The following is a 15,969-nucleotide window of genomic DNA, read 5'->3' as shown; positions in this document are numbered from 1 at the left end:
GAATCTTTAGCTATCTTATTTCCACATTGATGGATTATTGGACATAACGCTATCGAAATATTAGTCGATTTGTGTCTGCATCATGAAGTTATTCTCGATTAAACATGTCAGCTTACGAGCCAAACTCACGTCATTTGCGGGAGGTTTTAATTTTCTGCTTCAATATGAAGAAATATGCTGCTGAGGCTCATCTAATGCTCTCAAATACCTATGGTTAGGCCACCATTAGTGAAAGAACGTGCCGAGAGTGGTTTCAACGCATCAAGAAAGGTGATTTTGACCTCGAAGACCAGCATGGCGGTGAAAGAGAGAAGGTTTTCGAAGATGCAGAATTGGAGGCCCTATTTGATCAAGACTCGTGTCAAACGCAACAAGAATTGGCAGGATCATTGGGAGTGACGCAACACGCCATTTCAAAAGAAGTCATGGGAATGATTCAGAAACAAGGAAATTGGATGTCGTACGAGTTGAAGCCGAAAGATGTTGAACGGCGTTTCTTTGCTTGTGAACAGCTGCTTGCCAGGCAAAGACAGAAGGGTTTTCTTTATCGCATTGTGACTGGGGACGAAAAATGGATTCATTACGATAATCCCAAGCGCAGAAAATTATGGGGCTATCCCGGGCATGCTTCCACGTTGACGGCCAAACCGAATATTCACGGTTCCAAGGTCATGCTCAGCGTAGTGTATTATGAGTTGTTAAAATCGACTGAAACAATCACAGGCGATCGTTATCGAACGCGATTGATGCGTTTGAGCCGAGCATTGGAAGACAAACGATTGAAATACAACGAGAGAAATGATAAAGCGATTTTACAGCATGCCAATGCTCGACCCCATGTTGCGAAAGTAGTGTGAGACATACATGAATACGTTGAAGTCTCTATATTCGCTGGTCGTCTTTACCTGTGTAGGGGACATGCAGAGAAGAACTTCCATCTTCTATAACATGAGGTAGTCTGGCCGTCATTGGCTTTTGCTCTACAAGCGCAATCTCACAGAGGCCTAAGGTAGTTGGGATAATAACTTTATCGTTAATTAATGTCCCTTATGAAGATGATTATCATGAGTAAATTCTACCACTGGAAGTGTTGGATGTCAGCCGTAAGTCCTATTTTCATTTACTCGGATAAACGACCGTTGTCACTTGTCAGCTTTTCAATTAGTTCATAACTCCTAATTATTTTCTTGTTTATAATCGTAATACTACATAATTCGTGACAATTAAGATTGTGGAATCATAATATATAGGGTATCCTTCATAAAACAGCCCATCCGTATACTTCCGTGAAACCACGAAACTGGTAAATTTGCATGTGGAGGTAGTCATCTTGTGATTGCATATTTACGAACTACTCGTAAAGTTCAGAGGATTTTGGGGGCCATTTCTATTCTAGGGAAAATGATACCTCAGAGAGTCTCGCAACAGGGGCTGCATCCTCTTCTTGTCCATTTCGATTTTCTTTTTCCATAATCTTCAAAAGACGTGGTCATCACATGGTGATGTTAACACTCGCGTTTATGGAAAACTAATCATGATTTTGTGCTGTAAATTTGCATATTGGGGTTTGAGACAATGATCTTTATCCCTCGAACATTATCAAACCTTCACAACTTCTGATTATACCGGAAACAGACTACTACTTTCTTATTTCAAATTGTACACCCAGTATAGTATTACATCATTAGATAGGTTATTCCATGACAATTCCAGCAATATTCCTTAACTTGGGTATAAACTCAACGGTTCATGAGTTAATGCTATTTTATGGAAAAAATGGTTGCGACGAGTACTCAAGTTATTTTAAATATTTTTGCAGAAAATGCTTTTTTCAAAAAATCCTTTTTCATGCCCTGTTCTGTCAATATGTAGTATTATAAGACTATTTCCGGTTTGGACTAAAAATGTACAGTGTTTTCATGAGACTTCGACTACCAAATTCATTAGAACACAAGTATGTACCGCATATATACCATAAAAGATCAGAAATATACAATTAAATAATTTTTGTATCTGAAGAGCATTGAATTGAAGTTATTCATGAAAAACATTTCTAGTAGTTGATAGCACGTCGGCGGCCCAATAAGTCCCGGTCCTGCTTACATATGGCAGTACCAAGCTTAAAAAAGAAGCGTATCCAACTTCCGGAAGGTAAAATTCAGACTGGTCTGTTATTTTGGATAATGTCAGAAAAGGTGATGAAATGCTTTTGAGCGGTCATGAATTGACAATCTGTGAAAAAGCGGTGGAGTTCGAGATATCAGAAAGACGTGTATTCACTATTTTGCCTGAACATTTATCCATCAAAAACGTTTCCAAAAACGAATCGTCGATTTCGACAGCTGTTTAAGCATAATAAACAGGATTTTCTCAGATGGAGATGTGACAGTGGAAGAAACATGTATTCATCAATAACTTTTTAAGTCAAAGAAAACATCAGCTCAGTAGAAAGCAATGGGTGAAAATCGCCCGAATCCACCAAAATATCAGCTAGCAATGTTATGCCATCCGTATTATAGGATGTATATGGTATATTGTTCTTTGACTAACTTGACCATCACAAAAAAACCATCAGCAATGAGTATTTTTTAATATTATTGGATCGATGACTACAGAAATTAAGAAAAAACGACCTCCTTAGAGAACGTGGTGAGGTGAAAAATCTCTTTCGCCAAGACTATGCTCCTTATTACAAATCGATGAAAACCATGGTCAAATTAAACGAATGGAGCTTATTCTCCAGATATGGCCACAATAGATTACTGCCTCAAAAGATGCCCTAGGGAAAACAAACTATAATAAAGAAGTGATTGCAGTGGTTGAAACCTATTCCAAAACCATGGACGAATCTTTCTGCATAAAAGGTTTTGCGAAATACGAGAAGAGTTGAATAGTATCACTCTTGAAGATCACTATGTTGTCGAATTTTTAAGAAGCAGGTGTTTTTGCCGGATAAGCTCAGGATTTCTTGAGTGGAGTGTTAAGAGCTACAATGACTATAGATTAACATGTAAAACATCTGTGTGTCAGCCTAAGAACTAAGAACAGTCCACCTAAAATTTCATATATTGTCATTTGACCTTTTGAGGCTCTCTATTATGTCATATCGATATTTGTAATTTTAGAATTTTGACCAGGAAAAGGTCTTAAAAGATTCACTGATGACGAATCCGGACTCAAATTCAATTCTGTCATTCCGTGAACACAATGACTTGCGAACGGAAAGAGCTAGAAACTTGAAATTTTCAGAGTAGGTTCTTACTTCGAATTCCATAGTGTTGAGTTCGGTTATAGACAAAATTTGACTAGTTCTTCGATAAATATGTTTTCATGCTAATTCCGAAACTGTACATTAGATCAAGATGAAAAATAAGAATTTCAAGGTTTGTGCAAAATTTCATGGTGATCACGAAACCAAAACCAAATAAAATTCGAGAAATTCAAGAAGAACATCGAAAAAAATTAACCAATTTTTTTTAAGACCACGTAACCGATAGAGTTGAGTTTTTTCCTTAAGATTGGAGCATGAATGAACGAGCGATAAGAAACTCCTGACTTCACGTTGGTAGTTTCCTCATTTTTTCATCCTTTTTAATGTCAATACTCAACAAAAAAATACGAAGAGCATTCGTAAAATTCTGTAGGCGCTCAATACGTTAATTAACTTTTCTGTTGTTTCGGACCTGCTCATACACTACAATTTCAGCTTATAAATTAGACTCTGAGAGGAGCTGGGGCAAAAAAGGGTTCTAAATGATCTAATTACGATAGAGGACTTCTAGATGGAAAAAGTTTTCCTTTTTTCTATCTGCTGCATGTAGAATTCTGACTCCCAACTAATAACGAGTTCTTTCACGTACGTAAGTGCACTGACCGTGAAAATTGAAACGACACATCTTTTCAGTATGTTATGGTACACACCGTTTTTCAGGAAATTAATCGCAGCAATTTTACTAGCACAGTAATTGACATATTTCATTTCCGTAATTGATAAATGAAAATTTGGAGAAAATTGCGTTGGTGAGTGCAACATCTTCTATTTAATAGCAAATGAATTCATTATACAGGGTGGCCATTTGAAAACGAAACAGAGGAGATTACAGACGAAATAAAGTTTTTCGATAGAAATGCTCGGACAGGTCGATTTCTGTTTCGAGGGGGACAACTTAAGATGTAGGTTACGGACGCACAGCGCTTCAACCCTTGCTGCTACAACCCCCACCCCCAATTTTTGAATAGGGAAGATGGGGTGGGTGATACCTCAATTTAAAGGTATTTTTATACTGATTTCAGCACAGTAATTGTTTTTTCATTTTATGCATTAGTTCTCGAAATATTCATGCGTTAGTTAGTTAGGAAGGAAGCCACAGTCATGGTTGTTTTGAAGCTCAAAATGTCGATTTTTCACAAAACACTACAAGTGCCATGAAAACACCACTTCATTTTCAAATACTTAGTTGAGAATATTTCGAGAACTAATGCATAAAATGAAAAAACAATTACTGTGCTGAAATCAGTATAAAAATACCTTTCAAATGAGGTATCACTCACCCCATCTTCCCTATTCAAAATTTGGGGGTGAGGGTTGTAGTAGCAAGGGTTGAAGCGCTATGCGTCCGTAACCTACATCTTAAGTTGTCCCCCTCGAAACAGAAATCGACCTGTCCGAGCATTTCTATCGAAAAACTTTATTTCGTCTGTAATCTCGTCTGTTTCGTTTTCAAATGGCCACCTTGTATAGTGAAAAAATTCATTATTTTTGCATGAAAAACAAGGCTTTAATTACCAAAGTTGGCATGATTTGATTTAGGTTGAATATGCGCCGTTTTGTTCAATAACTTCTTGACATTTTGATGGTAATATTATAAGGCTCCTCTCATAGAAGCCCTCGTCCCTATTGGAAAAAAAATTGAGACAGTCGATTTTCACAAGCCTCTGTTGAAGCGAATTTTTCACCAAAATTGTTCGCCATGGACAGACACAGATTGGCATCACTTGGTGCCAGGTCCCTACTATAAGGTGGATGCATTAGAACCTCCCAACCAAGCTTCTGGCGAGTCACTATCCATGTGTGAGGCCTGGGCCCCTCTAAAATTCTGCTGGCCTCCTCCAAAATTTGATATACTAAGGCTAAAAGATCAGCAGAACTATAGTTTTGCTTTACTTCGGCCCCCCCAAAAAAAAATCCAGCCCCTTCTTGGCCACTTTGAAAGCTGGCGTCCCCACTTCTATCTATATTCTAAGGTTTCGATATATTTTGATACTTTCATCAATGAAATTCATGAGGCTTGTGATAATATGTTTATTATCTATATCCATACCATAAACCTAATATTTAGCCTCTGGGCTCAAATGTAATGTGTATTACTAGTTATTAAAAAAAAACTGTTTCATGTAATTATCTGCAAGATTATTTGCCTAATTAAAATAATTCACTATTGTAGATCTATGTATTCTCAGAATGAGGTCAATCTGTTTTAGTGATCTTTTTAACCTACCCCTTCCACCCTTATGGACTGCTGTACTAGGAGATTGGGATCGTGATGTCGAAGAAAACTCAGAGGAAAGAATACCTGTTGAAGATATCATCATTCATGAACGATTCCATAACTACCAACATGATATTGGTATGACGAAGGGAATTTTTTTTTTCTAATTGACGATATATTTTCAGGATGGATACTTCTTTAACGTCTGCGAATAAAGTATTATAGTCAAACTTCTTATGAGCACTGCTATAAATTTGCACATTTTGTGTTTCATATTCTTCTATTCAAGAGTAGCGTATTTGTGTGTTTTAAATTAACATATTCAACTTTTATTTAATTTTATTCTTGAATTTCATTCAAATTAATTTTCATTCTCCTCTCTCCTTCCTCATTCATAATTCTCATCCTCAATTTTCATTCCTCATTTTCAATTCATCTTGTAGATTTTCAAAATGAACTATATTATCACTCATTACTCATTCTTTTTCCTCATTCTCATTTCTCATTCCTCATTATCATTTCTCATATTCATTCCTGATTCTCATTCCAGATTTTCATTTTCAGTTAATCCTGTAGATTTTGAGAATGAACCATATTATTCCTCATTCCTCATTCTCATTCCTTATTACCCATTCTCATTGCTAATTCTCATTCCTCATTTCCCATTGCTCATTCTCATTCCTCGTTTCTTATTTCACACTCTCGTTTCTCATTCTCATTCTCCACTCTCATTAGTGTCATTCCTCATTCCTCATTTCTCATTCCCATTCCTTATTTATCATTCCTCATTTCTCATTCCACATTCTTATTCCTCACCCTCTTTAGTGTCATTCCTCATTCTCATACTTCATTTTTCATTTCCCCTTCCACATTTTCATTCCTCTCACTCATCAGTCTCATTTTTCACTCTCATTAGTCTCATTCCTTACTCTCATTCTCATATTCACATTTCATTGGCATTATTCGTTTCGAATGATCTCATCTCCCATTCTTATTCAAGGAATTTATCTTCAATTCATGAAGTGATTTCGTTCAAGAAGTATTCTGGTCGGATATTTGCAACCTATTACACCCACAACTATTTTTTCTCAGCATTGATGAAGTTGTCACGACCTGCTAAAATAATGGGTGATAGCAGAATAAGATCCGTGTGTCTTCCAACTAAGAGACTTTCCTATAACCAAACCGCCAAGTGTGTTGCCACTGGTTGGGGAAGAGATGTTGAAGATGGTTTGTTACCAGGTAAACTTCTGGAAGCCAAGGTACCAGTTCATGATAATGCCGTGTGTAGGAAGAAGTACGGCCACACAGTTACCATAAAATCTGGACATCTTTGTGCTGGTCATTTGGATGGATCTTCCGGAACTTGTGTCGTGAGTAAATAAATCGTGTACTGACATTGTCGAGTGAAGAATTGAAAGTTTTTGGTCCAAATATAGGTTAAAGGGTCTCAAAAGAATACTAGAGCAAATAAACAATCAAACTCAATTTTAAATAATAATTTTGAGTTTGTTAGTGCTAAGTAGCATATGATTACAACATTGAGAGATTGGTCTCCTTATTTAAGAAACAAAATTTCAGTTCTACAGAATTTAATCATTATCCAGATTTGAATAGCCAATAATTGTGGCTAATTTGCTTGAGTGCTAAAACTTACAAAAAACTTTGCCAACTCGTTTGAAAATGATTTTCAGAAGAACGATCACACTATTATGCTTCTTCTCGGAAATGATTTTAATTTAATAAAGAATGCTTTTCTTCGATCAAACAATTTGAAGATAAAAACGGCATGATCTTACTCTTTGTAGACACAAGATTTTTTGACGAATGAATCGAGTTCTATTTCATTAAATGGAATGGGCGTGTAATTGTCACGTGATTTTTATAATTTCAGGGTGACAGTGGTGGTCCCCTCCAGTGTGTTCTAAAGGATGGAAGATGGATACTAGCAGGAATAACATCCTTCGGTTCTGGATGCGCCAAGCCAGGATTTCCAGATGTTTATACTAGACTTTCATATTATTTACCTTGGATCAGATCGAAAGTGAAATCGTTAACTACAGTTTTGTGATACATAAATGGGTTCTGTATGAAGCTACAATTTTTTATATGTACCTTTTTTTCGAATTGGATGAATACTTGTATATATTAATTAAGTACCTAATTAATAAATAATTTATTTTTCTCTATCTTTCTTTCCATCCATTGGTCATTAGTATAGCCAAATGAATAGATAGAAAATATTACAGATATAAGCTGAAAACTAAGACAATAATAGTAAAAGAAAATCAAGATTATATTACATCGTTTGATTTCTTCTGAATTTTCGAAATCATTCCTCACATATTTGGTTGAAGAACATGGTTTCCAAAAAAAACAACGTTTGAATTATGAGACAAAAAGGGTCTCAAATGATTGTTCCAAAGACCAATATTTCATGGTAAGTCAAATAGGGGTCGAAAACGAATAACCTATAAATGAATATTGAATGAATGAATATGTTGAACTGATTCAAAAATCAATTGAATTGATTTAAGAACTAATTCAAATTGTATCAAAATCAGATCGATTTTTTTTATAATCATTGAAGTTGGCAGAGGCGGATCAAGGGGGTAAATAGGGTAATTATATGACCCCCTGAAACAGTACCATGGATCTGCCACTGAAAGCTTCTTCTTCAGAAAAAAAATTGATAATTTTGTTCATTATTTTTATTATACTTAATTGTTTCATTTATTATTTTTTTTTATTCAGAATTGGACCAAGGTTTTTTGAACATAATGAAATGTGAATATATGGATAGACATCGTCAAACTCTGTTTTTCTGATTAAACTTGAGGAGAAAATGGAGATTTTTCATATGATGAGAGCAAAAAGAAAATATTATTTATTTCCGGTGCTGTATTTCGAACTCTTTTGTTTTTTATTTTGTTCAAATATCTCTAATAGGTCATTTTCAAAATCCAAAAAAAATATATGAGGTTAAATTCGTTTTCTTGTCAACGTTCAAAATTTTATATGCACTAATAATTTGGAATACCAATATCAAAAATTCACAAATGAGTGTTAAAAAGCTGGTCAGTGGAATTAGTTCGTAGCAGTGGCGACGGCAGCTTTCAAGGATAGGGGGCCAAGGAGGGTTCAGGTTTTTAAAGGGAGGGCCAAGATTTCCAGGTCCATTTAGTTTACGTTAAATTCACGTTGAATTTGTTGCTCATGCGATATTTTAGCCACCACTGGTTGATAGTGACTGTTTTTTGAGTGTTATACTCGTAGTTCATATATATTTTTTGAGGTAGAGCAATACAAAAAATTATCAACTTCAAACAATGAAGCATGAGTAGATGTAATCTCACTATTAGAAGAGGAAATGTAAACGGGGAATCATGCAATTCAACGTATGATACAACTGCACATTTAAAGACCTCCGCAAAAACTCTGTCTCCTGTATAGGTGGTTTGTGTATTTATTTACAAATAAGCTGACATATTTATATTGAAGGTCTTCCTCTTCATCCGAACAAAATCCTCTCCATCCTTTCTCTTCATCAACGGTTGACGACTTCATAATTGAATTTGAAAACAAGAAAAAAAAAAGAACCAGAAATGAGTCATAAATGAAAGTTTCCATTATATTGACTTGGAGTTAGCGACCCGTTCAAAAAATAAATCCGAAACTGAATGCATAGCTTGAAAACCCCTATGAAATTTATAAATTGGACAAGTATTCACCAAGTGGTCCTCACTCTCACATAGTGGGCTTTCAATAGAATACCATTTGAACCAGTCCTGAGTCAATATGAAATACACAAAATTTTCCTAGGAAGATTGAAACTACTTTCAACGTTTAAACTTTTGTTGAAGATATTAAAAGAAGTCCATTCCGATTGCATAGTGCAAACGGACAGAGACGACATTGGGTACAAGTTCAAGAATTTAATTCACAATTTTTCTGCTAATCCTTTAAGTAAATTTCAACTTCCAGCCTCTAAGATGATTCATCTTGGTAACCCCTTTACCTGCATCTGCTAGAAATGCTGACAAGAAGTGTTTAACATTGACCTTTGTTACGTTCGTGTTAAGTAGGCGTAAATATGTAGCGATATTTTTACTTTTCTACACCATTGCGGAAATCTGGCTCTCTCGTAAGTCGAATCCGTACGGAAACACGCGAGGTCTTGAAAAAATCAGTGAAGTTTTGTTTATAATGTGCTTTTCCCTATTGAAAGAATTGAGTTTCTCTACTTCTATTTCCGTTTAAAAATTTATTGAATTCGTTGAGATGATTTGCAAAATAAATTGATTCTATATTTTTATATTCCTACAACGAGTTCAGAGTATTCTAGCACATCGTCTATCCAGGGTTTAGGGGTTCAAACGAACATGAAGGATTCCCTGGATAATTTTAAGAAGAAAAAGTTCTACAAAGTTTTTGTTTTCGAAATAAAGTTTGATTTTTTTTTCAATTTTTTTCCCATAGCACCGTCCTCTCACAAGATATTATTTAACTTAAATTTAACACAGTTATTCCAATTTAGATTTGACATCACGTGACATGCCAATTTCGATTGCATATTTGCAGGATAATTTTTTATTGGACCACGGTAGTGAAAAAAAACTGTAGTCTAATACTGAACTTTTCGATATTCTGTAGTTTTGTCGTATCTGCTTTCGATTTCGGGAGAAAAATTTCAAACCATCTCTCAAAATCCTTGAAAAAATTCAAATTATCATAAAATCCCACTCAGTAAGCTGTAATGCATAAAATAGTTTTGTTGCTAGTTTTTTGGATATGTAGCGTTTAATGATTCATAATGATTCGATGAACTCGAATAAACATGACAAAAAAATAGGACTACAAAAAACACGCAATATTTCGAAAACAAACCGTTGTCGGGCTCATGTGTGTATGACTTCTTGTGTTTAAATTTAATTGAAGAATCTCTCTGGTTTCATTTGCATCACCAGTTAGGAACCCCCTGTATGAGGAATAAATCTAGAGTTTGATATAATTTTCAGGATATTATTATCATTTGAGGATTTCATCAGCTTCAAGCTGAAGTGATGTTCAGATCAAATAGTTTTTTCATTTCGTTGATTCTCGCTATTAGTAGTTAATATTGGTCAATTAGAATTTCATGAGAATTCCAATAAACAACAGCGTGGTCCAGTTTGAAAGGCGGAAACTCGGATACGACAGAATGGAACAATAATATGAATTTCCTTGAACTATATTCGGAATAGATTCTTTTAGAAAGTACAAAATCGATTGAAAAAATGAATTTGATTTTCGAAAATTTTCTTGAATTCAGTTGAAATAACATACAGAACTACATTAAACATTCACTTATCAATTCAAGGTATATTTATAAAAAAATTCAGATTTATCCTAAAAACGTTTCCTGAATAACCTGCCGGATATGATAGTTTGAAATTAAACTGGATGAATCTCCTTCATATTATGGAATTGTCGTTAGTTGATGGCAAATATGAATTGGCCAGCTAGGGAGAGATGATATCAATAACAACATGGTCAATAGAATTCGACCAGTTGTTTGGCCACCTAGATCAACGGATCCAATTCTTTTAGTCTTCTACGTCTGGAGAAATATGTCTTAAAAGAAAATTTCTCCTAGGTGAAAATGTGATTGAAAGTAAAAAATATTGATCTATTATGAAAATACACTATTTGGGAATATATTTCCTGAAAATTGTATCTTCCAAATGTCTACCCTCGTGTTGAAGATACTCAATCTAACACTAAAATTCCTGATCACGGCTTGGCAAGTATGTTCCGTGATGACTCCAATTTTATGGCGAATATTTTGTTTGTACCTACTGAGCCAGGGAAGTTACTTCACTTACGTAAACTTCAGATTTTAAGAATTCCCTCAGGTGAAAGTTCATAGGCGTCAAATGAGGTTTGCGAGAGGGTCCAATGAATGTCATCTCTCTTCAATTAATCTGGAGAAATTTCACCAACTTGGGACAGAGACACATTGCACGTGTAAGAAGTTGTTCATCCTGGTGGAACCAAGTTCTTTGGTAAAAGGCAGGAAAGTTCCGAAGTTCAGGCAAAAAAATTTTCATTTTGATTTATCTTGTGCTTAACCGGTCCTCTCAAACTTTTTTACCCATTTCCAAATAAGAGGAATTGTTGATGAATCATTTAAAACCTCGAATATCGAAAAAATTGCTTCGAGCTAGTCACAGAATTACCACTTTTTAAAATTCTCGTACGCACAACGTGCGATCCGCTCCCGAAAAACGCTGCATTGCTACTAAATTCCCAAGATCCAGGCTACCGATTGACATCCCTTGCGATTCACTGAATTATAGTCTAAAGAAATATAAACTTTCTTTTGAGATATCTTGTACAACAAATTTGCTTACACTTAGTACGAAACTCGAATAGAAGGAAGGGATGATTTTATTTCAATAATTCATGAAGTTTGCGGAGACATTCGACAAAATCTGAGCAGGTCAGATGAAAATCTGAAATATCAGCTCCAAAACAATCATCAACTAGGAGATAACGAAAATGTATTGAGTTTGGTGAATTGCATCTCGAACAATTTTATTCTCTATTTTTGTAGTTATATTTATTTTTTTTTATTTATATTTTTTTTATTTTCTTTATGCGAGAAAGCTTTTTTTGAATTGGATGAGGAAATCGAAATTGATGCTTATTCACATAAAGAGGAGAGGCGAAACAATTTTTACCTTCAAATATCTATTCATGTAGTTCTATTACATTCTTATTCATGAAGTTAGCAAAGACATGCGACATCTGAACAGATCAGATGGAAATCTGAAGTATCAGCTCCAATACAATAATTAACGAGGAGATACCGGAAATGTATTGAGTTTGGTAAATTGCATTTCGATCAATTTTATTCTCTTTTTTTGTAGTTATATTATGATTCATAAAAGAAATTTTTTCCTTAAAAATATCTAGTCATGTTCTATTACAGACGCTACCGGTATAAAAAAAATAGTTTTCGTCATAAAATCAGGCCTGGGAAATTCCATTCGAATATATCCATCCATTTGACATCAATACATTTAATTTTTTCGAATGATACTTGAACACCTAGTATTTTGTAAATGTGAAGTATTTCCCGAATATAATTCATTGGGCCAATTCATTTAATTTTTCGATTCTCAGTCGGCTCCTGGACCACCCTGTATAAAGTGTTAATTGACTGAGAAATCAATGACTGAAAAGCTTCTGACGTATTTCTTTCTTTCTTCAGATGAGTAATTCATCAAATAAAACACAATTCATTTTGTAACAGTGAGAGATTTCTTAAAAACCAAATAATATAGAATCAGCACGTGTCATTCAAAACCTGTTAAACTCTCTAGTCGTTTTTAGCGGATCGAATTATTTATTACTTCTTCCAGTATTCCGTCCTTCCTCTCAGGAAACCTTCTGATTATCACCGCGATAACAACACTTTATACCGATTCTCGTAATGTTTTGACTAATTACCATAAATATCGAATAGGTTTCGTCTAGCTCATTATGAGAAAACCATAACAAGGTCAATGTCTCATTTCCTCATTTGGAGACTTAATTGTAGAGTTAACAACGATAATGCTATTCTAGTTATTTTTCAGTTCCATGTTCGGATAACAGAACCTTCTTTGGGTGATTTTAGACATCTCATTATGACAGACGGCAATGAATTATTTCTGTTTCTCACTTTTATTTGCATAGAATTTGAATTTTATCGCGTTCTTCTGGAGAAAATCAATGACCTGAGGACATTCTTGTGCGTTTTTTATACACTTATAGCGGAAAGACAATTTGAAGAATAGCAAAAAATGCTAACATGATGTTGGGAGCCTTTTGTGGCTTGTTTTTCGTCCAATTACATAATTCCACCCATAAATATTCTATCAAACACTATTAATACTTATAATTTATTGGGAAGAGCTCCACACATTCAAAAGTTTTGCATCACCTTATTCTCATATGAAGGATTTTTAAATATTTTGTGGGTTTGTTTATCAATGTTTTTTCTTCCAGAATCACAAAACTTTCAGAAGCAACAGATGTTCACAATTTTTCTTTAAGATATCACAATTTTAGTGCGAATATATTTAGTTTGTGAAAGCAGTTGAATTTTATGATTTTGACTGCCGATATGAATAGAAGAGTGATAAGTGCGAGAATTGTGGCTCTAATCGGAGAAGGCATGCTCAATAGAGTTGGTGTTTTGCAAAGTGACGTATTTCGCACGTTCCATCACTATCTCCTCGCCCATTCTCTTCATGACAGACCAACGAGCAGAAGAATTTGATCACTAATCAACGACAAAACATGAAACTTGACATGGAAATTCAAATATTACGGAGACGAATACTTGCGACAGGTTTGAGGTGTCGTCTACCACTGATGAATTTTGGAATTTAGTGTTGCTTCCAACAAAAGATAGCTATCAAATAAGTTGTGGAGGGCAGCCAATAAGAGCAGCTCTGCTCGACCATACTTAGCCTCTGTGTCCCTTTGCAATAAGTTTTGGGCTGGTTACACAGAGCCATATTCAGGAACCACGTTTGGTAATAGATGCCTCAAGAAGATTTTCCATCCTCACGTGAGATAAGGGCAAGCAGCTAACGGTGATGATTCGTTTCCATGGACGATAATGGTCAATGGACGGCCTCATTGTACTAGAGCGGTGAATGTGTATTTTGAAACTGAAATCATCAATATTTGGACCCGCCCGCCTTATCTCCAGACATGAATCCCATAGAACATGATTGGAGCATGCATGGCAGGTCAGTAACAGCACCCTGAGAGGACCCTATTTCAAACCGCTCAAGAGGAATGGCTCAATAACCCTCAGCAGCATATCGTTAATCAGGTTGATATGTATAAGCGTATAGGAGCTTGCATAAATGCCAGTGGAGAAATACTCGCTTCAAGGCCGAATATAGATCAGCATTTTCCAAAAAAATAATAAAATATTTTTAAATTATTTTTATTCAGAATACTTTTTTATTGAAGGAATGATGGTGTGGTAATAAAATGTACAAAAGTTTAATGTTTATTTTTAAGTTGGAACTTTTCAATTAAATAGAATATGCAAAACTTTTGAATAAATTTGTATTTTGAAAAAAATACAAATATTTTTGATGTGACTTATTTATCTTCAGAACGGATCGGTAATTTTAACTGAGGAAGATATACACCACACAAGTACTTTCAAGTGGAAATTTTCATGGAATATAAGAGAAATTCGTTTATGCAAATTATGGCTATAGAGGGCGTCACTTACCTGATATAAATATGGAACGCTAGATATAGACTCACAGTATGAAGGTAGAATATTCGGATGTCACATCCCGAGGAATTGAAAATGGTCTCTGTCATACTCATGATATTCGTTATAAAACATAACTTTCCCCAATTCAAAATACCATCATTTTTTGATCAAATGATAAATGACAAAAGTTGGAATATTAATAGTGGAAGTTGAAAAAGAAATATTTCAGAATAATGCGATATTTTTCCAAGTAGTGAGTTATGTCTATCGGATTTCCGACAAAATCACAAACTGTAATTACTGAGTGTCATGAACTGTTGTTGCTTATTGATAAGAAAAAATTGGCGCAAAAAGAATAGATTCGTCTGATTCAAGTTTCTAGAGAATTTCATTTATTTTTACCTTTGCACAAAGAACGATCGTATAAATAAAAATTTTTCGTCAGTGGGTTTGGACACTGTACTTCCTCGTCCTCAGTCGTCCACATGAAGGTCTTGAAATACAATTATATTATAGCTCACAAAATGATCTAATTCATGCAAGTACAACTCCACCGTATAACCAAAAAAGCTGAAATTCTTATGGAATATTTAATTTCGTGTAGAGACTCTCTCTGCTCACAGATGGCGTTATTGGTTTCCGTGCCACACTATTTGGCCCCGGCGGATTTAAAGGGGTCGTCGAGTTGCAACAGAGTCACCTCTCCACGATGGTGTAAGAGGTTGTGTCTTAGGCAGAGATCGCTGGATTGTTTAACTGAAGAGACTACCAGTTATCTCGGGACGAAACACCAAACCCCTGGGCGCACCTCGTAACTCGCCAAAGTTCCAACTTGAGTAACCAAATTCTCACATATTTCGTCAAAATCGAGAACAACTCGAAATATTCAGATTCCGAGTATCTCACGTTTGCGCATAAGCAAAGCGTACCGTACATCAGAAAGATCTCAAATTTTCACGAAACTTTCTTTCTACCCAACCTAAATATCTATTACTACCAAGTTTTGTCAACATCAGACAAGTAGAACGCGATATATGAAAATATCAGCAATTTCATTTCAGTGCACATTTTATCTGGAAAGGCTGTATGGGGTCATCTTTAACTGAAACTGAATGCCTTCACCAAATTTCATTAGAATCGAATGAGAGTTGTAAAAGTTGAGGTGGCTATAAAGATTGTGTGGATACACAGACATACACAAACCAA

At 35.1% G+C, this 15,969-nt stretch overlaps 1 protein-coding gene across 1 annotated transcript in view; it reads left to right on the top strand.

Annotated features, from left to right (window-relative positions):
* The window catches only part of LOC123671144 (chymotrypsinogen B-like), a 28,708-nt gene extending 21,129 nt beyond the window's left edge, over positions 1-7,579 (top strand). The window contains exons 4-6 of the mRNA XM_045604839.1: positions 5,482-5,627; positions 6,582-6,862; positions 7,384-7,579. Of these exons, the coding sequence (XP_045460795.1) occupies positions 5,482-5,627; positions 6,582-6,862; positions 7,384-7,560 (604 nt within the window). The 3' untranslated portion in view covers positions 7,561-7,579. The remainder of the gene's footprint in view (positions 1-5,481; positions 5,628-6,581; positions 6,863-7,383) is intronic.
* The last annotated feature ends 8,390 nt before the right edge of the window (positions 7,580-15,969 follow it).

Source organism: Harmonia axyridis, chromosome 1 (assembly GCF_914767665.1).
Source record: "Harmonia axyridis chromosome 1, icHarAxyr1.1, whole genome shotgun sequence".
Taxonomy (NCBI): domain Eukaryota; kingdom Metazoa; phylum Arthropoda; class Insecta; order Coleoptera; family Coccinellidae; genus Harmonia; species Harmonia axyridis.
Note: the sequence above shows the minus strand (reverse complement) of the source record. Positions and strands in the feature narration are given on the sequence as shown.